General features: G+C 44.4%; 1 protein-coding gene across 2 annotated transcripts in view; it reads right to left on the reverse strand.

Moving 5' to 3' along the window:
• The window catches only part of PRKCB (protein kinase C beta), a gene marked incomplete at both ends in the record, with an annotated part of 329224 nt that overhangs the window by 27656 nt on the left and 274960 nt on the right, over positions 1 to 26608 (reverse strand). For both annotated transcript variants that reach the window (XM_080911318.1, XM_080911317.1), the window contains 6 exons: positions 4088 to 4228; positions 9572 to 9679; positions 9961 to 10041; positions 14134 to 14272; positions 19425 to 19487; positions 21441 to 21532. In XM_080911318.1, the coding sequence (XP_080767444.1) occupies positions 4088 to 4228; positions 9572 to 9679; positions 9961 to 10041; positions 14134 to 14272; positions 19425 to 19487; positions 21441 to 21532 (624 nt within the window). The remainder of the gene's footprint in view (positions 1 to 4087; positions 4229 to 9571; positions 9680 to 9960; positions 10042 to 14133; positions 14273 to 19424; positions 19488 to 21440; positions 21533 to 26608) is intronic.

The raw sequence follows: 26608 nt of genomic DNA on the forward strand, positions 1-26608 counted from the left end.
CAAACCAATACCCCATAGATATTGTGGGACAACTGTGTTTCTAAATTTGTCTAGGGAAAACAAGGATCAAGGTGTGCCCCTCTCCACATCTCCTGGTCTGGTTACTATATTTTGAAAGGCACTTCTAACCCCACATAAAATAATTCAGGATGCTGTGTGGTTGGAAATAATACTAAATGTTCAACAGTTGCAGGTTTTTGTTGACAGTCACTAGCAATTAATTATTCAGTTATACAATTAATATAAGAAAAATTGTTGATGTTAATTTGTAGTTTATTGATAGAATTGGATGTTATCAGTGATAAAGACAAAAAGACAGCTACCCTTTCCTGTCTTCTAAGAGCCAGACATGGGCTGGAGGTACATGTGAGTGCATTTCAGTATGCATGCCATGTGTGTATGTGTGTGGGGGAGGAAGGAAGGAAGGGAGGGGGGAAGGAGAGGGAGGGAGGGAGAGAGAGAGAAACCTGAGGACCAAACTCAGGTCCTTATGCTTACGTGGCAAACATTTTATCAAATGAGATAACTCTCCAGCCTGTGAGCCCTGTATATTCATGACCCTCAGCAGGAATAGTCACAAATAGCTCTCCAGTCAAAATGGATTCTTAACTGCACACAATAGTACTAACCAGGATGGGGTGGGAAACAGTCAGAGGGTAGACTGGAAGGGGAATAAAATTTGGTGTATAAAAAACAAAACAAAACAAAAAGATTAAATAAAATAAAAAAAAAGTACTAACAGGAATTGGCTAAATGTTACCCCAACTTGATTCATCAACACTCCCCAAGGTTACAATCTGGCAGTCCACAGGCCACAAGTGGGCCATGGAGATGTTTTTATTGGTCCTGAACTGTTTAATTTTTAAACATTTGCTGCCAATTATGAAGAAATAGTGAGATCTCAGCTAAGAAGTCTGGTCCCCAGCTTCAAATGAGAACATGAAACCTGGGTTTTGCTGGGCCTCAGCTTCCCACCTGAGCCTTCCTGCCTCCTGTGGCTCACAGCCTTCTTTCTTCCTCTGAAGTATGTATGTGAAAACTCAATCTGTGATGTATGCTAGAAGCCATTGTCTGGCCCCCAAATGGCCGAAAACCAGTAGCTAGCGGTTCTCTCTGCCACCTTCCTCTGGCCTGCCTGCCTCATCTCCCTGCCTGAGTGATGTTCTCAGCCTAGAGCATGTTTCAGATTCTCCATAGGGCTTCCTAGACCCACAGCACCCCACCCTGCTGCCAGAGTTTCTGACTCAAGATGTCTACGGTTGAGTTCTAGCAGTTTATTTTGAATGTGGTTTAGATGGAAGCTGTCACTGCTGGTCCGGGAACACTATTTGAAAACCACCGGTGTACAACTCTAACACAAGTTTCTAAAGTTCAGTGGCTTCAGTGGGAATGAGCATGATAGAAGGAGAGGTTCACATTTTGAGACCTTATAAAAAGTCTTGCAAAACCTAAGTGGAGGGGTACTATGAGGAGGATTGCAGGGGTAAATAAATGCTTGCCGTACAAGCAGAAAGGCTGGAAGAACTTGAAGCTCCAGAAGCCATGAAAAGGCTGGGTTCATGCAGCAGTCCACTTGTAATCCCAGAGTTTAGGAGGCTGAGACAGGATCCTCAGATTAGCCTAGTTAGCTAGACCAGTTCCGTTAGTGATCTGGGTTTTTACTGACAGACCCTGGCATAGCAAACATAATGAAAAATAGTCAAAGTCCAGAAGCCAACTTCAGCCCTCCATGTGCACATGCACACCTCCTGTACACAGACACACACACCTCAGCATTAAAAAAAACACACACATACATTCATACACACATACAGACATGCACATACACATGCATAAACATGCATAGATTCACACATGCATACACATACATACATATGTGCACACACCTCAGCATTTAAACAATCATACACTCACATACACTCATACACTCATAGCATTTAAACAAACATACGTTCATACACTCATGCACACATACACACATGTATAAACATGCATTCATATTCACACACATACACACATACATGCACAAACTTGCATATTCACACAATGCACACACATAAACACATGTGCATATACACACACTTCAGCATTTAAACAAACACACACACTCACACATACACACACTGACACATATGCACACATACACACACTCACACAAACACATACAGTCAAGTGGATCATTGTCTTACCTCTGAATTACCAGTTTCCTGAACAAAGATCCTGCTCATCCCTTACAAGTTACCTTTAGATTTATTCCCAAAGGGTTCAGTACTACCAAGGACATGTAGCTCCATCTTCATCCCAACATGAACACAAACACTATCTTTAGGAAATAGTACTACTACTAACTTGCCCCTCAAAGACCCTAAATCCCAAACACTAACTACTCAATGACATCACTGACCACCATACTCAATTCTCCTTGAGAATTTGTCATGAATCAGGCTCATCCCAAGTGCTTTCTGTATCATAATGATCCTCTGATGCAGAAACCATGTCCTTGCTACACTACAGATGATAAAAAGGAAATTAGGTCAGAGAGAACTCAACTGGTCCAGGCTCACGGGCTCTAAAATAGTTAGGAGACAAGAGTCTACTCGCTGATGGTCACACGCCATTAGAAATGTCATGCTCCAGCCTGTGTCTTTGTTTCAAGATGAATGATGACCCTTAGCAGTGATGTCATAGGTGTGCTCTTAGGAGGCGTTTAATTTGGATGCCTGGACTCCGGATATAATCCCACAAACGTCCAGAAGGATCTAGAGAGAGTAGGTCTCTGCTGGACTTTCTGGGAAGATTGATTTGGTATTAATATAAAATATTCAACAATGGGATTGGCTGCTTCCTTTGGAGCTGGCTTCTTAGCACTCAGATATATCCAGAACGAGGCTCAGCAGTGGGGCAGCAGAAACAGGGCAGTTATGGAGGTGTGAGAATCACTTGAGAGATTTTCTCGTGCTAATTTCCCCTAGACATTGAGAGCTTCCAATCAAGTTGGACTATTCGGGACATGTATTCTCCCTTCATCCCATACTATAGCAGTTGGGTGACTGTGGTCAGAGTGCCCAAACCTCTCTGAGTCTTTCCTTTCTTCTCCCACATGGCAGGACAATAGCTCCTACCTTGTAGGCTGTTGTGCAATTAGATGCTGTAAATGCGCAACATGGCACCTAGCACAGAATAAATGCTCAAGAAATTAACACTTATCGAACTAAAATAACTATCATCATCACCTTTCTCATCTGAACACGGAGACCCTCAGACAATGTTTATGTTCCCTTTACCACCTCAGTCAGTAGTTCCACCACATTTAACAAAGTCACCAGGTCTGCCCAGTACCAAGAAACATCCTCCTCATGCAATCACCGGTCTGATTCATGCAGATATAAACTCCCCCTCCTCCCCCAAAGAAGCTGGCAAGGACCCTGCTGCGTCTTTGGGTCTGCACATTTCCCCCAGCAACTGTAGAGGAATGGGAAGTATTTACTCTGACGTCATAACTGCATGGTAACCCAGTCTACACCTCAACCTCATGGAGGTCTGTGGGTCTGCTTCCTTCTCCTTCACCTGGAGAAAGGGCTGGCCCGCTGAAGCATTCTGAGTTACCGACTCAGAGGTAGTATCACTGGAGGTTTCAGAATTCAATTTAAATACCATTGAGATAAACAACATGACCTTTTCAATGTCAGTCTGAAGAGAAAATGACACAGTTGAACTGGGGAAGGAAGGAGGGCAAAATTAGATTCTTCATCACAATTCCGAAGTAAGTCTGGACTCTGCTCACCCAAGAAGCATCCCCTCCCTGCCCCCAGAAGGTGGCAGCTCAGACAGTTACAGTAATTGAATCAAAGCAGCAACAACAAAGCTCGAATCAATTGCCTCTCCCTTATGTTCAGAGGCCTGTCTTTGCAATAATCAGCCATGTTGGTATTCCGTGACTTGGTGCACACAGGGAGAGAGGCACCTACAGACATATTCAAGTCCATGTGTTGATGTCCACACCTCAAAGAGTATTCGGAGCATGCACACACAAAAGAAAGAGAATATTGTGTCCAAGGACTGGCCAGCCTCGGAGAGGTTTACTTACGGCTTTTGGTTTATAAGGTGGCTGAATCTCCTTGCGTTCGAGTTTTTCCCAGTCGATATACCGGAAAAACGCATGCTCCTTAATGTCTCGTTCCCCTTCAGGCCCACAACCCAGGCGCTTGCCTGGGTGTTTGGTCATTAGCTAAAAAGGAAAGAAAAACATTGAACAGATTGCAGACCAGGAAATGAGAGCTACTGAGAAATTATCATTCTGAGGACTTAGCAAAGTCAGTGCAGGGTATCAACCGGTCTTACTGTCCAAGTTTCCTCCCAGTGACGGTTTCTTAGCCAGGCCTCTGTGGGAGAGAAGACCGAAATGATACCCACCCCAGAGCAGAGTCCCTCAGGGAGAATCAAACTAAAGTGCAAATATGGCCTTGAACATCTCATTAAAAATGTCACAGGCTGTCATTTGGGTTCAAGAATGAGCTTTATGTGATTACTGGTGCCCCTAATGAGGCCAGTTTCTACATGTTCAAGTCCCCTTTCTTCTGTCGTAAGAACACTGACATTTGACCGACCCGAAGGATGCGCTCATTCGGATACCGTCTGCATCTCTCAGCAAAGCACTTGTGAAAATTAGAAAAAGAAGAAGAAAAATATTAGTCAGATGGACCCAAGTTTCAAGTAATTACTTTCAGAAAGCTCATTAAATAGTCAAAAGCTAGCCCAGCTCATTCCCCGTATCACAAGTTTCCTCTGCTCCGCTGAGGGTTCTCCGGTGTTCTGTTGAAATTACTTAATTATCGAAACTCTCCATCTTTGGGTCTGTGAGCCAGTGCTAAAAAAACAAGATGAATAGCTCTAAGAGGAAACCACCACATAGAGACTTCCTCTTAGAAATGAACCCCAAGTTGCACACGAGGGCCTCTGATCTCAAGATGCTAGCAAATGAACCGAGAAGAAATTTGGAGGAGTTGGTGATTCAGAAAGAAGACGAAGCTTAGAAAAACAGGAAAAAGTGAACAGTGGAGCTGACTCGACACCATCTCCCCCCACAGTTTTGCCTAGGACTGGCTGACAGCGGGTGGAGGTAGAACCCAGCAGTTCTGAACTGCTGCGCATTTTACATGGATCCCGCTTACAAGATAACCCACAGCCACGGTTACAAACACACATTTTCTGTGTGTGCTTTATCTTCCAAGGAGCAAAAGTCCCACAATCTCAGTGCTCTTAGCTCCTTCTTTCTTTACAGGCAGGACACTACTTGACTGTCACAGTAACCTCAACGAGGGGACTCTATTTCTTTTCTCTCCTGAAATGGTGAAGCAAACGATACTCAAATGACACTCAGAGAATTCAGACAAACACAAGGACTTCTAATTATAGATGGGATCCAGCCCCACCTTCAGACTAGTTCCAGAATTGGGGCTTTTAAGAGAAACAGGAGCCAGGCATTATGACATATGCTTTAATTCCAGTACTTCATAAACTGAGACAGGAGGATTGCTATTGGGAGAGGCCAAGGCCAGCTTGAGCTCAATAAGAAGAGCCTGTATCAGAGTGGTGGGGTGGGGGGGGGAGAGATAGAGATGAGAGAGAGAGAGAGGGAGACAGGGAGAGAGGGGGGGGAGGGAGAGGGAGAGGGAGAGGGAGAGGGAGAGGGAGAGGGAGAGGGAGGGAGGGAGGGAGGTAGAGTTGGGTCTAAATGAAACTGACCCTGACACAGAATGGCCAACTGTGATGCCTCTTAGCATACAAAGACATGCTGGCCTCCAGGCTCACTCAGCATCTGCGCTTCTCACCTTGCTCTTCTTCTCCTGCTCATTGGCTTTCACCCCCAGCTTATGATTCCTATATAACCCTGACATTTCAGCCCTGTAGTCTTTGACTCCCTTTCTCCTGGTCACCTTTGTCCACAGGCTCTTCTCTCCCTCCCTCCGCTTCTCTCTCCTCTCACGGCTCAGTTCAGGTTGCTGGTCATGTTCTACTAATTTCTATCCTTGCTCAGGACTCTTCTAGATGCCCTGGCTGCGCTCTCCCTCATATCTACAATAGAAACCATCTCTTCAGCTATACCTTGGAACAGTCATGTCTCCACTTTTAACACCCTGTATGTGGTTTTCCCAGAGATAACTGTGGTCTTGCTTGGTCAAGAAAAGTCAATGGCAGGAAAGCAAATTGAGTCAAGCCTTGACATTTGGGTAGGGTTTGGATGGGTAGAAAGAAAGTCTGGGACAGTGATTCTCAATCTTCCTAATGTTACAGCTCTTTAATACAGTTCCTCATGTTGTGGTGACCCCCAACCATAAAATTATTTTATTGCTACTTTATAACTGTAATTTTGCTACTGTTATGAGTCATAATATAAATATCTGTGATTTTTAACAGCCTTAGGTGACCCTGTGAAAGGGTGGTTCAACCCCCAAAGAGGTCACGACCCACAGGTTGAGAACTGCTGGTCAAGGCGGTCCAATTAACTCTGATAACAATAACATCAATACTAATTATGTTTCTGCGGACTGAGAGCATTATGTGTCTGGTTTCTGCACTAAAGGCAACCCAGCCATTATGTATAACTCTTGAATCTTAGAGCAATACTCCGAGGCTTTAGCAACTGTTAACTAAGCTAGCTAGTCAGTGAGCCCCAGACATCCTCTGGTCTCAGTCCCCCATTTCTGAGCTAGGGTGTGTGCCTTTACAGCTGGCTTTCTCACGTGAGTCCCAGAGACTGTACTCAGGCCTTAATGTGCAGCAAGCACTTTGCCAATGGAGCCTCCGCCCCAGTCCGGGCTGAGGTTGCGAATAGTTTAGCTCTCTCCCCAGCCCTCTGTAATTCAATCTCTCTCTATTTTTACTCTAACTTGCTTGTCTAGGCTTCTGTCTGCTTTCAGCATCCTGGCTGTGGAAATCTGAGCAAGTTTTGCTGTTTTCATGGCGGGGAATAGGTCTTTTGTTTTTAATGAGCTAGACCTATAAAGAAGATGGTATATGTGGGAAAGATGGCTGTCTTCAGACTCCTTGTAAGCAGGGAGAGGCCACTGTAGGCACGCAGAGCAGTAAGAAGTCTGCCGGGTTCCCACACTCTATTCTCTTGTGCCTGAAGCCATGTAGACAGCTGGATGTAGTCACTGTTCCCATCTCGGATCACCTCCCAGACGCATCTCCAGGGGCCCTCTGCTCAGGAGGGAGCATTTGGCTCTAAGCTAAAGCATCACACCTACTTTGAAGGAATATCAGCCTTAAAGGGAGAGCCCACACTGCACTCAGCCCACTCAACTCAGAACAGTGCCCCAGCACAAACAGCGAAGAGAGTCACTCCCGCTCATTGTGAAGGCTATGGATCCTGAATTGATAGAAAACAACTCCACCAGGCAAAGTGCTAATTGGAGCTGAAGCTGAAGGCAGCTGACCTGGAAAAATGTCTCTCCTCCATGACCCACTTAGAACCCCTAACCTAAGCTGACCAGACGGGGATGGGTTGGGAAGGGGGAGTCCATGAGCATGCACTGAACACCTACTATGTACTAGCCACACAAGAGTCCCCTTCTACTGCCTCACTTAATGTCTGGGAAATGACTCATTAAGTAGGATTATTCTGGTTTTGGGGATGAAGAAGCAGAAGGCCAAAGATACAAGGAAATCGCTCAAAACCACACACCTAAGGAACGAGAAGGTGCGATGAGGATTTACAGGGACCTTTAGATCTCCTAAGTCCTCCCCTCTCCAAATTCTCCTGTCACAGAGAGACACAGGCTCAAATGCCAGGAGGAGCCTAGCACCAAACAGAGCAGTGACAGCGTTATTCATATTGAAGATGGCCTTGGGGTTCTGGACCAGAATCCAGGCTCTGGTCTAAGTGATTTATACGTATTAACTGGTTTAATCATCAAAGGACCCATGTGCAGTGCTGTTATTGGCCTCAATCCGCAAATCAGGTCAAATAACTTCCTCATGACCATAGTGGCTTATATCCTTGGACTTGGATGGGAACTCAGACTGAATTTGGCTCATTTTTATTTTTATTTACAAACTGGAGAGGGCACATCCCATCTAAAGAGGACAGTGATTTCCAGTCTTGCTGACTGATGCTTTTTAGGAACGAGTAGACAGTGTGGCAGCACCGAGAGTTTATGGGAAAATATCTAGATCTTCAGATGTTGGGACTCGTTAAACAAATTAATGACCATGACTGACTTCCTCCTGCTCCTCTCTTAACAGGATGCCTCCAGGAGCCTCACGGGCCTTTGCCAGTGCTCCTGATGAATCCTTAAGTCTTCACCGAGCTCCTTGTTTTTATTCCCTCCCTGCCTCACACCCTCCAAGAAAAAAATGTTTGTAACTGATTTAACCTGAAGATGTTAGGGACTGAGGCTAATTCACACATGGCTGCCCCAGAGATGTCTGCCTCCTCGCCTGTGTAGCTCAAACACAATGCTCAGGTGATTCAGCAGGTGAGAGGCCAGTCAGTCTTACACGGTATTTTCAAGTTGTGAGTTTGGCCCAGCTCGTGTCAACAGGGCCAAAACTCAGGCTGAGCTGCCTGACTGTTGCTGATTTTCTTAACCAGAGCCATATAGATGGCAACGGACTGGGGTCAGGAAGAGCAGGGCTGGGTAGGGCATGGGAAATATACAAGCATCCTAGAGACCTTAGAAGTGACAGCCCTAGTACATGTTGACACACAGTAGGAGCCTTGTTCTCAGGCACAACCCAGGGTCTAAACCTTTAGAACTTTCCCTCCACGTTGGCTGATGGGAAAGACTTTCGAAAACCTCCACTCTTGTACTCTGTTCCGAGTTCCAGAGTGAAGCTTTCACATTTCCATCGTGGTTGAGAAGCTGCATCCTTTGGACACTGTGTTTAAGGGCAGTGAATTTTGAGCTACGTGAAGGGCCTTTTTCAGAACACTAGATGCAGACCTAATCCTGGGATGGGGGTCTAGGTCTGAAGTCTAAAAAGCAGATTGGATCCAGCATAAATGTAGCACAAATAAGCCTTACCTGAGAACCCCTGCCTCCCTTTCTTCACAGGAATTATTTCCTTAAACTGTGTGCATGTGGGTACACAGCTATGTGCACACCTGTGTACTACATGCTGATGGGATCATGCAAGTCTGAGGACACAGAATTTAATACAGCTTATCCAGGTGACCACTTAGAATCAATACTGTCTGAAATGTTCTAACAACGGAAGTCCTAAAATTTCAGTGTTCACTAAAGACATATGCAGCAAATCAGGACAAGGTAGACCACCCGAGGCCCTCTTCCCATGTGTCCAGCTCTTGAGCAACATCTCTGGGTTTCTTTGTGTGAGGCTTAGGGCTAGTTCCCAGCTAAAAGTAAGACTCCGATACAAGGCTACCTCTACAGACCTTGGTGCAAATGAGAAGGGAACCCTTTTCCTGGAGAAGAACAGCATCATAGCAGGGCTCTGGTGTTGGAAGCAGAGACAGAGGTACTGGGAATCCTCTGCTTCCAACTAGTCAGGGCACAACCTGTACCCCTTGCATGGTAGTCTTGGCCCCGAAGGACAGACAACTTACGCCTTTGCAGATTGCCACAGCTTCCTTGGACATAGACTTGGGATACGCCACGTTATGCTCCATGATTGACTGGAACAGTTCGTCCTCATCCTCCCCTTCGAAAGGGGCCTGTGGAGCAGAGGGCAGGGTAGGAAAAGAGCCCCTGGCTGGCCCTCCCCCTGATTTCTCTGTCCAGCAGGGCTTCCTTTTCCCCACCCCCAATCCCAAGATGATGTTACTCTCTAGGACGTTCACAAGAAAAGGTAATCAACAAACATAAGTAACCCCAAGGCCAGAAAAGCCAGAAGTACTCAGATTCATGAGCTATGACCAAGTCGTCACTTTCTCCAGAGACTACGTGGCTGGAGGTGGGGGATAATTTTCTTACAGATCACTTAAAACTCAATTACCTGGCCAGCCAACATTTCATACAGCAGGACTCCAAATGCCCACCAGTCCACAGACTTCCCGTAGGGCTGATAAGCAATGATCTGGAAAACAAAGGACAGACATCCCATGAGAGTGGCAGACAGCCCTACGGCTGGAGTCTGAATTCACACTTATAGGAAGAGTGGACTAGCACTTGAGTGGGGAGTCTCAGGTATGGTCCTGACCTTCTGTGCTAGGTTTCAATGGCTGGTATGGTCCCAGATTCGAGCTCCGTCTCACAGTGGACAAAGAGGGTAGGGTGCACCTGCACTGTTTCCTGGCACTTCGTGTTTCACAAAGGCACCTGCAGCTGGACAAGCATCTGTGTGCCACCCTGACTTTTTCAGCACCGGGTGTGGTGTGCTGTTTCAAACTTCTGTGTATGGCATTTTAACGAAGAGTGGTTAGTTTTGTCTCTCACTATGGAGCGAAAACATTTACACAATAATGTAACTACTGAACCATATACTTAAAGATGGTAAAATTTACAACATGTGGGCTTTTTGTTTTGTTTTTCATCTGTTTGCTTGCGGAGCTAGGGACTCAACTCAAGGCCTCACGCTTGCTGGGCGACTTCATCTCTGTCTGACCCACACCCACAGTTCAGCGTGGTTCCTTTGAACCGTGATTAAAAATATAACACCCTAAAGTGTAAAAGTATTTGTGATTCTTTTACATCTGTTTTTATTTGGAAAGTATATATAGTAAAAGAATTCTGTAAGAACCATCTGTAATTCTTTATCAAGAAAAAAAATCATGGAAAACACTGGTCTTTCTCCTGCTAGACTCTTGCCCACAACCGTGTAATAAACTGGGGTGTGTTCTACTTACGCCTGGGCATTTCAGAGGTGGACACTCAACAGAGTGCTCTTCCTTCTGCATTTCCATCAGATGTGTGTGCTGGCACATTGGATTTTTTTTTTTTTTTAGGTTTTGTTTTTACTTTGAAGTATATGTGAATGTAATGTGTGTGTGTGTGTGTGTGTGTGTGTGTGTGTGTGTGTGTGTGTGTGTGTGTGCTGGGGAGGTATGTGCATGTGAGTACAGTGGCTCTGGAGAACATCAGATTCCCTTGGAGCCCAAGTTACAGAAAGTTGTGAGATACCTCATAATGGTACTGGGAGCCAATTTCAGGTCCTCTGGGAAAGCAGTAGGCATTTTTAACCTTAGTCACTGAGCAATGACACCAGTCCACCCACCACACACACAGATACACACAAATATGTCTTACAAATTCCCAACTATCCAATGGTTTCCATAAATTAAATGAATGAGAAGGACCAAGTGGTCCTCATGGCTGCCAGGGTTTTGATAGCCAAGCGACTGTTTACCCTTCAGCACACAGAGTGAAGAAGCAGCTGTGTCAAAGGCAAGCTGCTGAGCTGCTGACACAGCAAAGGTTCAGGGCTGAAGTTTATGGGCCTATGGTCTAATGTTGTGTCCCAGTTGCTGTTTGCCAGTGTGACCTTGAGGAAAGCTACTTAACTTCTACAAAACAGACATACTATGCGCACATTGCGGGTTTTGTGGGTACGAGGTACTGAACATACTGAATACCCCAGCCTTCACATTGCCTTTTACTGTAATGGTCTGTAGTTCAATTATTGCTTTTTTTCCCCTCAATAAAGGCATTGGGGCAAATGTCTGTTTCTTGAAGACCGCCTCCCACCCCAGCTTCCTCCTCAAAGTCAGAAATTCATAGATGATGGTCCAAGAGTAAAGATATCCATCACCTAGGAGTCACAAGTTTCAGAGCTCTACTGTACAGCGTGACTCTGACAGTTAACAATGCATTGCCTTCTTGAAAACCACTGTGACTGCTGGGGGCTAAAGCACAAACCTGTAATCCTAGCATCTGAGACATTAAGACAGCAAGATTGTCAGGAGTTCAAAGCTAGCCTGGGCAACACAGCAAAATCATGCTTCAAAAAGCAAATTACGGAGGGACAGTGAGATGGCTGAAAGGATAAAGCATTTCTTGTGTGAACCCAACGATCCCAATTCAATCCCAGAAGCCAGGAAAAGGTAGAAGGAGAGATCCAGTTCTCTAAAGTCCTCCTCTGACCTCCACATGTATGTGTGCCTGTGCGTGTTATGATACATGCACACACACAAAAGTAATATTTTTTGAAACTACTGAGTGTAGAGTTTAACAATAAAGGTTAAGCACCTGAGATTATACATATACAAATTAACTCAATTCAACCCTTCTGCATGCCCAAAACACTTTGTACACTGTAGATATCATTTTTAATTTGGAAATTTAAGATAGGCAACTAATGAAACAAGAGAATAAATGAATAAGAAATGTACTCTGAACAGAAGTGACTGCAAGACAGCCTCTGTGAGAAGCTGCTCAGTGAATGTGTCTTCACACCTTTAAGGTACTTGGTGTTTCATTTGCTTCTGACAACCCAAAAAGTTAAACCTTTTACCAAGGCAAATAGAGCCTGGGAGGTGAGAAAAGTTCCCAGAGGTGGTGTGGTTAGTTAACAACAAAGCTGACCAAGGATGGCGGTGAGCTGAAGGAAGAGGCAGTCTGCTCCAGATTCAATGGTCAAAAAGGATGACACTCGGGTATCTTAAAAATTTTAAAGCTCCCTCGTGACTCTGAGTCTAGCTAGGTGAGAATTAGGACTCACTGAACAAAGGACACACCCAAGAACTGTGTCAGAGTATGTCCGATCCTACAGAGAAATTAGCCCAAGCACACCTGACGTGAGTATGCCACACAAATACACTTACTTACTTTGTGGGGGGGGCATCAATGACTGACACACAGAGAGACTGGAGCATTCTTACCCTCTGCAGTGTTTGAAATCTGTGTGTCATCTCCCAGGCAGATTGTCTGCACCTTTTCACAAGGATTTGCATACTCAGAGGAAACACACAGTGGCGTCCCGGGTGCTACCTCCCCTGTCTATAAACAGTGCTGTCTTATTTGTTATTCCCCATTTGCATTTGTCTTATTTTTATAATTTCATTTGGGGAGTAGTCTTGCTAGGTAGCTCAACCTGGTCTATAACTCAAGTTGCCCCTGCCTCAGCCTCCCGTGTGAGTGCTTGGATGGTAGGTAGGTGTGAGCATCGATTTTAGTTTTCCTTATATCAATATGTCTTGGAAACATGTCTGCATTTTCATAGACATTTAACTCACTCTCTTGAACTGGTAAATAATGGTGCTTTCTACTATAATTAAACCATAGTCTTCTGGTCTCACCCCTACAAGGACATTGCTTCCAGGTAGTTCACAAAGACATGCTCCAATCTTTTCAAGGTTATCTGTGACTTCCTGACACAAATATGGTATTAGTGGCTAACTCCTTTATTGGTAGTCATAAATATTGAGGCTCTCTCTTAGTTTTCATTATTAAGAAATAAGGCTATGGTGAAAGGAGGTCTTTGAATGTGCACCCTTCTCTCTGTGTGTGCATTTATCTGTGTGTGTGTGTGACTTAGGTTTCTAGAAAGGAGTTGCTTGGGCATAAAACATGCAGGTTCTAAACATTATGCTTAGTTTTAAACCTCTATGAAGAAACCTTCTAAAGAGACTGATAGCTAGCCAAGGAAACAGGCAATCCTAGGTCATCCCTCTCTCCAAGACTCTGTGTCATGTACACCCAAATTATTGTGCCATATTGTGCTGGGAAAAGCCACTGCCTATTAGAGGAAGGGGCTACTCTAATGAGATTTCACCCTTTCAACAATATCTTTATCATAGGAGGACAAATTTGGAGTCTTCAAGAATGCATCTCCACTGCACAGCACACCACCAATGTGTCTTGTCAGCCCAGAGGATCTGTTCCCTTTCTGTCTCTCACTCTCGCAACAAACATTTCAATGTCATAATTAGGAGGCATCATATGGCCACGAGCCACAGCAGCTTGGTGATGGATGTGTTTTCACTGATGTGTGATGGATCATTCTTTTGAGTTTTATTTAAAAAAAAATCCTCCCTACATCTTGACATATTTGGCCTTCTAGAGCTTCTAGGTGCGCTAAGCTAACCTGCAAGTGAGAGCTCAGAGGGATTACTTAGAAAGCAGGATCGAGGCCAGTCCAAGGTTCCCAGGCACCACTCTTGACCCTTCCCAGCCTTCTCACAGCCATCCGTGAGCAGGAGAACCGCCATTGCAAGTGGACATATGCTCTCACCTCTGGGGCAATGTAGTCTGGAGTGCCACAGAATGTCTTGGTTGTCACCCCATCCCAGATGTTCTCCTTACACATGCCAAAGTCAGCGATTTTGATGTGGCCCTCAGAATCCAGCATCACGTTGTCAAGTTTCAGGTCCCTGTGGCAGACGTGAGGATTTGGGAGTTCAGTTTTTGAGCTGCTTATTTCAACTCAACCAATAGTCACTTGATATGAATACACCACACACCTGTGCTAGGAGCTTTGAGGACACAAAGTTAACATTAAACCCCACTTTTTTTCTGCAGTGGTTTACAATCTGGCAGGGAGATTATAACAAAGGGGCTCATGAACTTCTGTGCTTTCTTTTTCTACAGACTGAACTGTGCTACATGTCTCACAAAGATACAAGGAGACATTATTTCAGGGAAGAAAGAGACCTTAGGAAGATAAGGAAAGAACACAGAACCATGGATGATTTCAGAATCCAAGAGTAGCCCACAAGTTAACCTTTACACCTGAGATCTCTTCTGTTATATAAAAAAGGTTTTTTTTTCATGAAAATATTACCTTTGAGGTATCTCTGAAGATCATGGAATTAACAAAACAATAACAACAACAAAAAAAAAAAAAAAACAGATTCAGAGAACTTACTTAACTCTAAGTATTTCTCATTCTCCTACTCTGTGTACTTGGGAGCTCCAACTGCCCCTTCAATCAATAGGGGCCCATTGTATTTCTGCTATGTGTCAGGTACTATTCTTGGATCTGGAAACATTAACTATGAACAAGATAAGTAAGAATGCTTCTTTTATATTCCTATTAAGTACCAGTGTGAAGCAAAGATAAATAATATTTCACTCTATGATTATGGCTATTTGAACTCTGTGCAGCAATTTGGTGAATAGGAAGTTGACAAAGAAAGAGAGTAGGGTAGAAGGGGATGTCACTGTAGCATGGCTCTCTAAGACGGTGACATCTAGACTTTAAAGAATTTGTCCTCTGTTCTCATCCTAATATTGGCATCTGTGTGGATGAGGAGAGCTTCATAGTCTGGAAAACTCCTGCCTATCTTCAGCAATGTAAGATTGCTCCCATATCCCATGGGGTATCTTTCAAACTCACTTCTTCCTAAATATCTACTCCAATGTCAACATTTTCTGTACTAGTGAGTAGGAATGCTTGATGTCTCAAACTGATCTGGTTCTAATAGGAGATGTGTAGGAACAGTTCCCTAGGAGGTATGGAGCCCACTTCCTAACTCAGACCTCTCTCCTGCATCATCTTGATCGGGTTCTGAATGTCTGGCACAAACTCTCTTTCCTGGTCTTTAGACCATGTTATGGGGATGGGGATGAACCTGACTTCTGGTCCCAGGAGTGGTTCTATAGGCCTGTACTTGCCATTGGAAACTATGCTCACAGTGACTGATTCAATGTCAGGCATGGGAACCAATGGAGAACCATCAAAATCTTGATACTCCCTTGGTTATTGCTAGCAAAGAGCCAAGCTCTTATATACTGAGCTGATTCAGGAGCAATAATATCAGTCTAAAAGCACCAGAGGTCCATTGATGAGGAGAAGAAAGCTAATAAAGATCAGAGGCTACAAGGAATGTGATAAATCAACCTTTCAGATATGCCTGTGGACTTCTTAATGGCAGCCAAGTTAAGTAAAGCTGAACTGAGTGTTGCTGTGGTCATTGTCAGCTAAATATATATCTTGAAAACACATCTGGACACCTCCTATCTGTCTCTTCATCCAAGAGGAGATCCATCCACTTGCATCTAGTGCAAACAGCAAGCTTCCCCATCCTAAGTATCTTTGGCACCATCCATAGGACCAATCTTACTCATTCTTGTTTTTAAGGCAAGATGTCCAAATGCCAGGCTAGAAACCAGGAGTGCTTACTATGCAGCAACTATATACCAAATGTAGGTATAAATTCATTATATATGACACCCCTCAACTTGACTATATGCCCATAACCAAGCAGATGGGTCACTGCTCTCCTGGATGCTGGCTACCACAACCCATTTTTATATGTGGGTATTGAGGACACAAACTCAGGTCTTCGTGTTTGCACTATACCCACTGAGTTAGCTCCTCAGTCTTGGTTGCTTTGATTTCTCTTTTTCCCTTTAAGATATCCTCATTCTTTGTCAAAAGAGGGTTGGAACATTTGTCTTGAAGAACTCCATTATGGAAAGTTAGCACAGACCTCAGAGTCAATGACCAACCAATAAACCAGATACTAAGTTTGACAAAAAGGATCATGCAGTTGCATCTGACTCCCATCCATGTGTAGCATGTTCCTCAGAAAAGAAAATACCAAAACCTTTGTCATCTTAGATTCTTAAGATGTTTACACTCAGCTGGACTTCTAAATCATGTACACTTGACTGAATCAGCACAATCCCTAACTACTTTCTAACTAAATGTCCTTAACATCCACAGACAAGTAGTCCTCAACCTGCATCAAGGAAACATGTCTTGGCAACAGATAAAAACTATCAAAGAAAACCATAGTCAATAAAAAGAAGATGTGTGGAGCTCAGTCCCAATGGGTACATCTACAATACAATTCCCACACCTAAGGTTCAGGGAACATTATGGAAGAGGAGGTAAAAAGATTGTAAGAACCAGAGAATCACAGAGTCGGTTGTGAGATTCTGTCTTCTAGTAATGTCAGACACTACACTCATACAGTTTCACCAGTGTGACTTCCCAAATGTGATATGAACAAGGACAATAGATGCGCTAATATGGATGGAGTAAAGATACGAGGCCTCAACCATACACAGAGAACTACAGGCAGCTAAGGAATACTATGCATGAGAGAAATAGTATTCTTCAGGGAAGAGCACACCAACTGGCTGGTTATCCAAAACCAAATGGTCAGCTCTGAAAGCATGTATAAAAGTAATATTAAACCAATGATCATATGCATTTAAATACTTATGCATTTAAAAATGTGTGTGCAAAACAACAATCAATTTTAAAAAGAGGCTGCGAGTTAAAAAGACAGAAAGGAGGGGTATATAGGATGGTTTGGAGGGAAGAGAAGGAAGGGAGAAACTATGTTATTATATTATAATCTCAAAAAATAAAGGATAACCACGCCATCAAGCAGAAATATAAATGAAGGAGGCAGCAATTTGTGACACTGGAAAAGATGAAATCATAAAATTATACATCTTTTGTCATGTGTTTTTACAGTTTTCACGTGATTATCAATCTCTAGAACTCTATTTCAATTGAGTTTCTTGATAGTAAGCCAAACTAAAAACAACCTTGATGATTTTAATATGAAAGGGAATTTATAGAAAAATATTGAGGCGTTCACAACATCTCTGATGAGATTATAGAACCTCATAGGGAGTCTCCACAGGGCCAGATTATGCTGATAAAGATGCAGAGTAGGCACACTAAAACTACCGCTGATGTTACCACTAGATATAGACATCGCTTCTTCTTCTGTGAGGTCCTGATGCTGAACTCTACAAGCACTGCCAGCACCTGCTATAAACCAGCTGCAGCTGGTGAGAATGGCCGCTCTCAGCTACAATCTTAGTTCCTCGGTCACCGGTTTTCTTGATTCACAGTATTGGCTGAATACAACTGAGTGTCTAAACCTGGGTCATGGGCTTGGCCTTGCTCATAGAAATTATGCATGGAAGTGATCATTTCGTATTTCTATATTTTGAGATAGAGTCTCACTCTGTAGCCAAGGTTAGCCTTGGACTTATGATTCTCCTACCTCATGTTCCCAGATCCTAGGGTTATATGTACGTGTAACTGCAACTGTGTTTCTAGTCTTTATGATAAGAAGTAAACTTTGTGAGAAAAACTGCATTAAAATGAAGAATGAAAAGGGAAATTAAGGGGAGAGGAAAGGGAGAGAGGAGAAAGAGATTAGATGGTATTTAGATAGATAGATGATAGATAGATAGATAGATAGATAGATAGATAGATCATTTTAGAGAAGGGATTATCTTAGCACCCTAATTGCTTGGTCATCAATTCAAAATCTCAATCATACCCTACTCAGCTGAAAATGAGCCCCCCCCCAATCCCCAGCCCAGCTAACAAGAACTCAGTTTCATTCCCAGGGCTGGGTTTTCTTCTAACACATGCGTACTTCACACTTAATCTTCTTAGGAGCATGGTTGGTTATATTCTTTGAGAGGTACATCCTGGGAAGGAGTTAGAACCTACTGTCGAGACATCAGGTGAAAGTCTTATGTGAAAACTTAACCCACAGTCTTCGATTAGTGTCTTCCTACAGTTTGTCCCATATCCTCCAGCTCTATAGCAAGGGGTTCAGGACACCCAAGTATCACTAACGGCAGGCCAGAATTTCCATTATTTCTACAGTAGAGAGGTATCTGTTCTCAGCACCAGCATCCCCACCTTATCCTTTCTACACACTCTTTACTACACTCCAATAAACTCTATTCCCTATAGCTCCCTTCTCGGTCTCTTGCTCTTCTTTTGCCTCTTCTCTGTTTCCCCCACTTGGAACAGTATACAGCACACAGTAGGCTTTTGATGAATATTTGTCAAATGAATGAAATGTGCTTATACGACTCTCCACAAGCCTTTAAATAGACCCTTGCTCATGCCAAGAGCTGATAGAAGCACACTCCCCACCGGCTCCTGTTACATAACAGTCAGTCGATCCCCCATTGCCTGTGCCATCTCATCTGCTCAGCGCAAGAGGAACTGTACACCCTGGACTCACTGACAAGTAGCAGCCTGAGGCTCGCTACCCTGCCTTGCATGAAATATAAAATGGTGTGACTCATACAGCTATGATCACACACTTGTTTCTCCCTGAACCGGCAAATGCCAACTTCTGAAGTTAATCCTGTCTTTCAGGGAGAGCAACTCAGAGATCTATTTCCAAATTGCAGCTACATACAAGAAAAATGGTTGCATAATAATACTATCCTGCCACACACTGCAGTCGATTCTTTACATGCTTCCCGGATGTGGGGTCCGGGAGAAAAGTGCTGCTGGCGCTCTCTTCACAGAGCTGCCTCTTCTCAGAGACTTGAGTGTCCTCATGCTGGAGGTCCCAGAGAATCATGGGTGACACCGTCCATCAAGAGTTTGCTATCACCGTATACAGCTGCCCAAACTTTGCCAGGGCAGTGGGCGATGCTGCCTGGCAGAACACATGCCCAAGTTAGTACTGGAGGATTCCTCCCCCACCACAGATTCTAATTTTAAAAGCAGTTGAAGAAAGAGGCAGGAAGGGAGGAGCTGAGGGAGCTGAGGAGACAGAAAGAACAGCCATGCTCACTTACCGGTAAATGATGCCCTTGCTCTGCAAGAAGAAAAGACCGATGGCAATCTCTGCAGCGTAAAATCTGAAATTAAAAAGGAAATGGTGATGGAGAAAGTCAAGGGCACCATACACTTAGCTCCCAAGTCAATAGAATATTGAACGAGGCATTTAACATGTAAGGTGCACGATGGATAGTCAGCTCTACGTCTCCTAAAATGCAGAGTGTGTGGGTAGGTGAACAGGATGCTTCAGAGTGACACACGGGGTTAGGGGGTAAGGGGTCAGCAACTGCATAGTAGGGAAGGGCTGTGAAAGTGGGTGGGCTGGTGGAGAAGGATTATTTCAATATAGTACAAGTTCAAGAACTTTAATGGCAGCCATTGAGAGCTTAGCATGCACTTGGCATTGTTTTAGGGGCTGTTTTAATTCCACCTAGAGCCCAGTGACATAGGTCCTACTAGTACCACCTTGTTCAAATGTGGAAACCAAGGCTTAGAGATGAAGTCTGTGAGGAGCCTGGAGAAGACATTCATCAAATGGGTGGTCTGCCCAGACTGGAAACAGTTGACGTCTAATTTGTAACTTCTTGATGCAAGTTAGAAGGAAGAGGAGTTTTTCTTGTGGTTCTGAGGATAGTGGTAGAACCCAGAGCAGTGTGTATCTAGCACATCACCAGTCCCTGTTTTGTTATTTTATTTCTTGATGCCCAACTTCACTCCACATGAGGCTCAGCTGACCCGTAATTCCATAACTTGTCATGTAGCCCTGGCTTGTGTCAAACTTGAAAACTCCCTGCCTCAGCATCTCAAGGGCCGGCCATGATGTCTGGCTCACTAAAGAGATCTTAAGAGCACAAAACCAAACTAAAACAAAGAAAACCTTGCTGGTTATACCACCAGGGTTGGCAGGACTTCAGGGAGCTGTGTTCAGCCCTAATAGTATGTGTCATGTAATGATGAATCAGACCTGGGTCAACTAGATGTCAGAGAGAAAAATAAAAGCAGTCCTATGACACCACCACAAACCTCGATTGGGAAGCACAGGGCTAAATAGAATAGTGTTCCTGGCTTCAGCAAGTGGGAAGACAGGAAATAGGCTGAACGGAACAGGAACCCATGGCCCTCTCAGAGATGTAGGGTGGGTCTCTCCATGGGCTCTGGGGGCTCTCAGGAGAAGCAATAAAACCTAAGCAAACACCCAGGAAGGAGAATTGACGTTCATTCCTGTGGCTTTTTCTGTGCCTGCTCACCCACGGGCTTCTAAGCAAAGGAGAAGCTCGGTGAGATTTTTATTTTATAAATCATCTCTTACTGGTTTATGCATTGGAGAGGACAAAATAGAGAACCCATAGACCACAGCTGCAAGTCAACTCAAACCTTCATCTCCCCAAGAATGAGGGGGAAGGGAGTGCAGGAAACAGATAAACAAACACAGGTGGGCCTCGCCAACACAGATTCTCCACTCGGTCTAGAATCTTGGTGGTTCCCACCCTCCGGACCTCCTCTCACTTGTTTGTAAACCTTGGGTGAGACTATCTCCTCCCCATACCGGTCAGGATGAAATGAGATGGTGTTTGTTCAGTACCCATGGGTCTGGCGCAAAGAAAGCTCTCAATAAATATTAGCAAACGAACAAACAAAAACCTGCAAAGACATTTCCCAAGGAAGTTAGAAGACCTTTCTCAGGATGGAGGGGCCAGAGAGAGAGAGAGAGAGAGAGAGAGAGAGAGAGAGGGAGGGAGGGAGGGAGGGAGGGAGGAGAGAGAGAGAGAGAGAGAGAGAGAGAGAGAGAGAGAGAGAGAGAGAGAGAGAGAGAGAGAGATTATGAAACAGCCATCAATTTAGAGCTATGAGTTCTTAGCTGGCCTTCAGGAACAAAAAAGAAACATCTCAAAGCAAGCAGAATACAGTCCTCCTTGGCCAAAAACTGCTCACAAATAGGAAGTCTGAGATGTTGGGGGGAAAAATCCCTAGTTGGTTAAAACTTCAAAGGAACTGACACCCATTTATCCCAAGGAAGGGGAGGGCTGTCTTACACAGCATGGGGCTCCTTGAAACGGCCAACTTGCTGGATGTGGTACATGAGATCACCCCCGTTCACATACTCCATCACAAAGTACAGGCGGTCCTGAGGAAAGAGAGCAAACACAAAAGTCAGCACCCCATACTTTCTCAGGACACAAATGGGGAGCAGGGAGTAGCCGGGACTGATGATGAGAACTATCAGAACTCCATCCTGTTCTTTCATGCAGACCTCAGCATTCCCTTATGGTTAACCTCTGTGCCACTGCGAGCATGTGGGCTAGGACAGGTGGAATGAAATCACTTTTAATTATTAACTCCAAATTGAAATCTCATTTGTGCTGGAAATATAATTAACACCTGGATCTTACTACTTAATTGATATTATTCTCTAGTACAGAGTTTGCTGGAACAAAAAGTAATAAATATTGGATATCTGATTTGTGGTCATTTGTGGAGGCCTGTCTTCATGTTGGCTCTCCTAATGTGCATGCTGACCTGTACTATCTTCCTTCAATGACTGGGCTACTTTGTGTAACCAATAATGTTGCATGACTTTGGGATGAGGTCACAAAAGACCTTATGGCTTCCCTCCTGGACCTTCTTGGATTATGCCTTCTACAGCAGCCGTGATGTGCAGACACTCAATCAGCACTATGCAGAGGCTTATTGACCAAGACTCAAAGCTTCTCTCCACAGTCAGCACAAACACCCGCGTCACTACTCACTCGCCTTCCTTGTCTAAGCCTTTTGAGGACTGTCGTTGCCACTGGCCACTTGACTGTCATTTTTTTTTTTTTTTTTTTTTTTTGAGACCAGAAATTAGACTGTTAGGGAGGTGACCTAGCCTAAATCTCTGACAGAAAAGATAAAGTGATAAATGTTTACTATTGCTTCAAGCGACAATGTTTTGAGGTGACAGAGAACTAACCTGCTGACTAGCAAAATCCATCAATTAGCAGTTTCAAAAGCAACAGCCTAGGAAGACAACACTGCACTTTGGGCTTGGAATATCTCCCCAAATATTCATGTGTGGAAGGCTTGAGCCCCGAATGTAATAGTTACCTTTCTTGAGAATGTGACTAAAACCTTGAGATAGCAACTTAAGGCTAGGACAAGTCTATTTTGGCTAAAGCTCTTAGAACCCAATCACTTTCCACAAGTCTATCAGAGTCCAGAGGTGGGACTTGAGGAAGTAGTTAGATCATGAGGATTCTGGATTCATTAATGGGTTAAGTCTTATTAACTTAGTTCATAACTTAGTAAGCTCCTGAGAGGCAGTGGAAACTTCAGGAGATGGTAGCTACTGGAGGAAGTGGGTCACTGGGAGATGATCTGAAAGGGTCTGGTCTATTTTGTCTCTAGCTGCTTCCCTAGCCTCCCTCTTTCCCTTCCTCTGCTCCATCCCAGCATCCCATCATTGTGTCCCACCTCATCAATTGTGGGTGGGTCCAAGTAACCATAGACTGAAACCCATGAATCCATGAACCAATTGACCTTTCTTCCCTTTAAATTGTTTGCCTCAGACATTTTGTTACAGCAAATGTCAGTGTATGCACAGGCATATTTCAGGAATTTTTATTGCAAATCCAGAAGATTGCCCTAAATCCCTCAAGACTGAAATTTAAAAGCAAGGCGAGAGATCATGAGAAATGATGTTCTAAACAGACACCTGTACCTTTCCCTTCAGCTATCAGACTGTGGAGACAATGGACCCCAAAGAATTAAAATTTCCTTAGAATTCCCATACTAAGGAAAGAAAAGAGACAGAAGAACAGGTGCCAGCCTACCTAGAGGAGGCATGTGCCTCCCAGGAAGGGATTACACACCATTAGACTGCCCTGCAGGACAGACCTGAGCCAAAACAGTGATAAGGCAACAAAGGGCAGGGCCATACCTTGACCAGAACAGCTTCATTTTTTCTCCTCTATGTAAAGTCAAGTCATGCCCATAACCCCAAAGACAAACTTCTTCCTTCCAAAGCAGCCATATTGAATAATCTAATTTCTCTTCTCTGGCTGCTTTATATACCCCCGGGATCATGTTTTTATACATAATAATAACCTAAAACAAGGACAGATGCAGAGGTGAAGCAACTGAGACCTAGAAAAAAATATCTGTACCTCAACCTAGGGGACTTTGCGCTTGTCTCTCAAGGCACGTGAACTCTCAAGGCACGTGAACTCTTTGAGGCCAGGGACTGGGTAAGCCTGTCCCTGGCACTTGAGCAACACACAGGCAGTGTCCAGACAGTGAAAGACCACATGCTTAGAAGCCAAAGAGACTTTGTTTAGGAGCACAGCTCTGGCTCTCAGTAGCTGGGCACATTCAAAGTGTTGATATGTGGGTTTCCTCATCTGAACAGTGGAGGGAATCAGATCCACGGTCCTGTCTGTACAGCTAATGAAGCAGAAGGTGTCATGGTCCCAGTGAAATGCCCACTCAAGATTTGATGTCTTTCCCTCTGTCAAAGGGTTTTGCTAAGTGAATGAATGACACCCCCCAACCCCCCGTTCTGCCTGGGTTACATCGCTCCTTTAGTCTGCTTTCTTTTGGCTCACCATGGCAGGGCTTGCACTATTTGCAGGAAACTAAAATCCCCCTCATGTTCTCAGTCTAAAAAAAAAAATGTTTCCTTTAAATTAACCCACCCAATCTAAGTCATTTTGTTATGCTCTTCTGGGAAACTCTGCAGATGACCCCCCTCTGGTGACATCATAGTTTGTAATTACATATTCAACCTGATGGCAGTCTCTCTCATCTGTTTACAGAGCCCTACTAGGTACCAGGTTACAGGTTCAGGAGAGAAAAGCAACGAGCAAAGCCAACAAAAATACTTACGGTCTATGTTTTAACTCAGCAGTTATATTGCTAAAGATAATATAGAGGTTGCAGTGTCAAAAGACGGGAAGTGCTAGGAAAGACCCAAGTTAGAGAGACTGGGGTGCAGTCAAGTGCTCAGGATAAACATCACTGAGAGGCAAACCCACCCAGAGCAGGCTTGTATCTGGTGGAGGGACCAGCCTAGCAAAGGCCACAGGCAGAGAGTTTACCTACCATACCTCAGGATCCATCAGGAACCAGTGAGAGTGTTGAGCAGAGAAGAAAGGGTGGGAGAAAAGGACCAGAGATGGGCTGACTCAGATCATGTAAGGGGATCTGGACATGGGAAATGCAAAGATTCGGGGGCTTTGTTTTGTGAGTGGTGGTCTAGTGGTGGGTGGTACCGAATGTCTGCCATCTTTGGCCAAAACAATCTACCGATGTAAACTAATGAGGAAATGGGCGAACAACAGAGGAATCCATGGGCACCAGAAGTGCCATCATGAGTTCAAAGGTTGGAAAAGATGTGCCAGCCCAGAAGTTTTTCTGGCTATCGGCCTCAAGATCACTCTATGTCCCTGGGCCTGTGTCCTCTGTGTATGGTAGGGACAGTATAGCCAACCATCTCCACCAGCGTGGCTCCTGTTGGACACACGGAGCTGTATGCTGTGGCCATGACCCAGATGACGGGCATCACCTGGCTTTTCAGGCCAGGACAGCACCGTATCCCACCTTAACCGGTCACCTCATGAACTTGGTGGGTGATAGCCATTTTTTTTAAAGAGAGAAATTAAGCAAGAATTAGAATGGAATGGTACTTAAACAATGGAACAGAAAGTGTCAGAGTCCCACGGCCAGAGCACTGAGTATGCTTAGGCAAACTGTGGGTTGGGTTGTTTAAGGTGTTGAGGTGTGATGTAAAAGTCAGCTTTACGTGAAAAGTTGCAAAGCCTACTGGGAGGGCTAGAATACGGGGAGATCGGTGCAAGAGGGAAACTGCAGGCAGAGATCCCAGAGTCATAATGAACATGGTGCTGGGATGCCATTCTACTAGCTGTGCAACTGCCAAGAATTATTTAACCTCTCTGATCTCCAGTTTTCTCTTCACGTATACAGTGGGCACTCATCACCTACCCACAGGGTACCAAACAAGATGACGTGTACACACTGCCTAAGAGAATTCTGGCCATGGGAAAAATGTTTAATTCCCCAGCATTTAAAGAAGAAAAATATTCCTTTCAGTGCATAGGCGTTTGTACTACTTTCTCTAAAAGGTACCGTGTGTTGCCAAGTGTGCATTTAAAAAGTCATTACGTAGACAAAGATGACACAAAGCCCCCATCATCAGATGCTCGATGTCCACTTGAGTTAAGTGCGGTGTGTATTCTCTATCTCTTCTGTCTCTCTAAACAACCCAGCAGGGCAAGTATTAGATCGTTCTCCTCTATCTTAATATGTGGAAGTAGATGCAGAGAAAGGTGACTGGCGAAGCATCGCCCAGCTGGGAAGAGGCAGAGCCAGGATTTGAACCAAGATGGATCGGTTCTAGGGCCAACACTTGGAGCCTCTCACCATGCTGCCCCAGGTGAAAGCAAGCAGCGTGGAAGGTTCTGGGAGGGATGTATGGGTGCATCCCTCCCTCAAAGCCTCTAGCCCAGCGGTGGGGAAGGCTCACAGTGCTCCGTCCCTGCATCCAGTGGGAGCTGCAGGTTTACAGCCAGCAGCACAAGTCAACCAATTATATATTTTTTTGAAAAATTTTTTTTTTTCTTTCTCAGATCAATACCACTTCCTCTTTCTAACAACCTAATGAGAGGCAGAGAGGAAAATGGGGAGGTAAAATATGCAGTTAGAACAAAGGTCACCCCGAAGTTGGTGGCATAAAGCACACGGTACACCAGAGCCCAACAACACTCAGCCCCTGGTTCTTGGTTGGGGGGGGGTGATAGAAAACAAGCCTAAAATAGCATCTGTCTTTGCTGCACACTGAAGCGAACCAAAACACTTGCTTTTAAAAATTATTTTTAAAACTAGCAGATGGCATTGGCCACAGAGGGAGAAGTGAGGGAGAGATCTTACTTGCTTGATTTCTGGTTGGATTAGTTTAACTTGCCCCTTCTCCCCAGACCCAGTCATTGGAATCCCAGTACCATGATGGCCCCGTTAAGGCTGATGCTTTAAGGTATATTTTCACTGCTAACTGCATGAGAGAAGTCTGACACCAGCCTTCTTTGAACTAGCTTTGGCTGGGCCAGTGTCTACGTTACTAAATGCTATGGCTGGCATCTTGTCCCTTAGCCTCTGGACACTTAATGATGCCGACTCGGCATGTCAGATGTCTCTTCATTGCCAGCCACGC

The sequence above is a fragment of the Micromys minutus genome, assembly GCF_963924665.1.
Source record: "Micromys minutus genome assembly, chromosome: 2".
Lineage (NCBI taxonomy): Eukaryota > Metazoa > Chordata > Mammalia > Rodentia > Muridae > Micromys > Micromys minutus.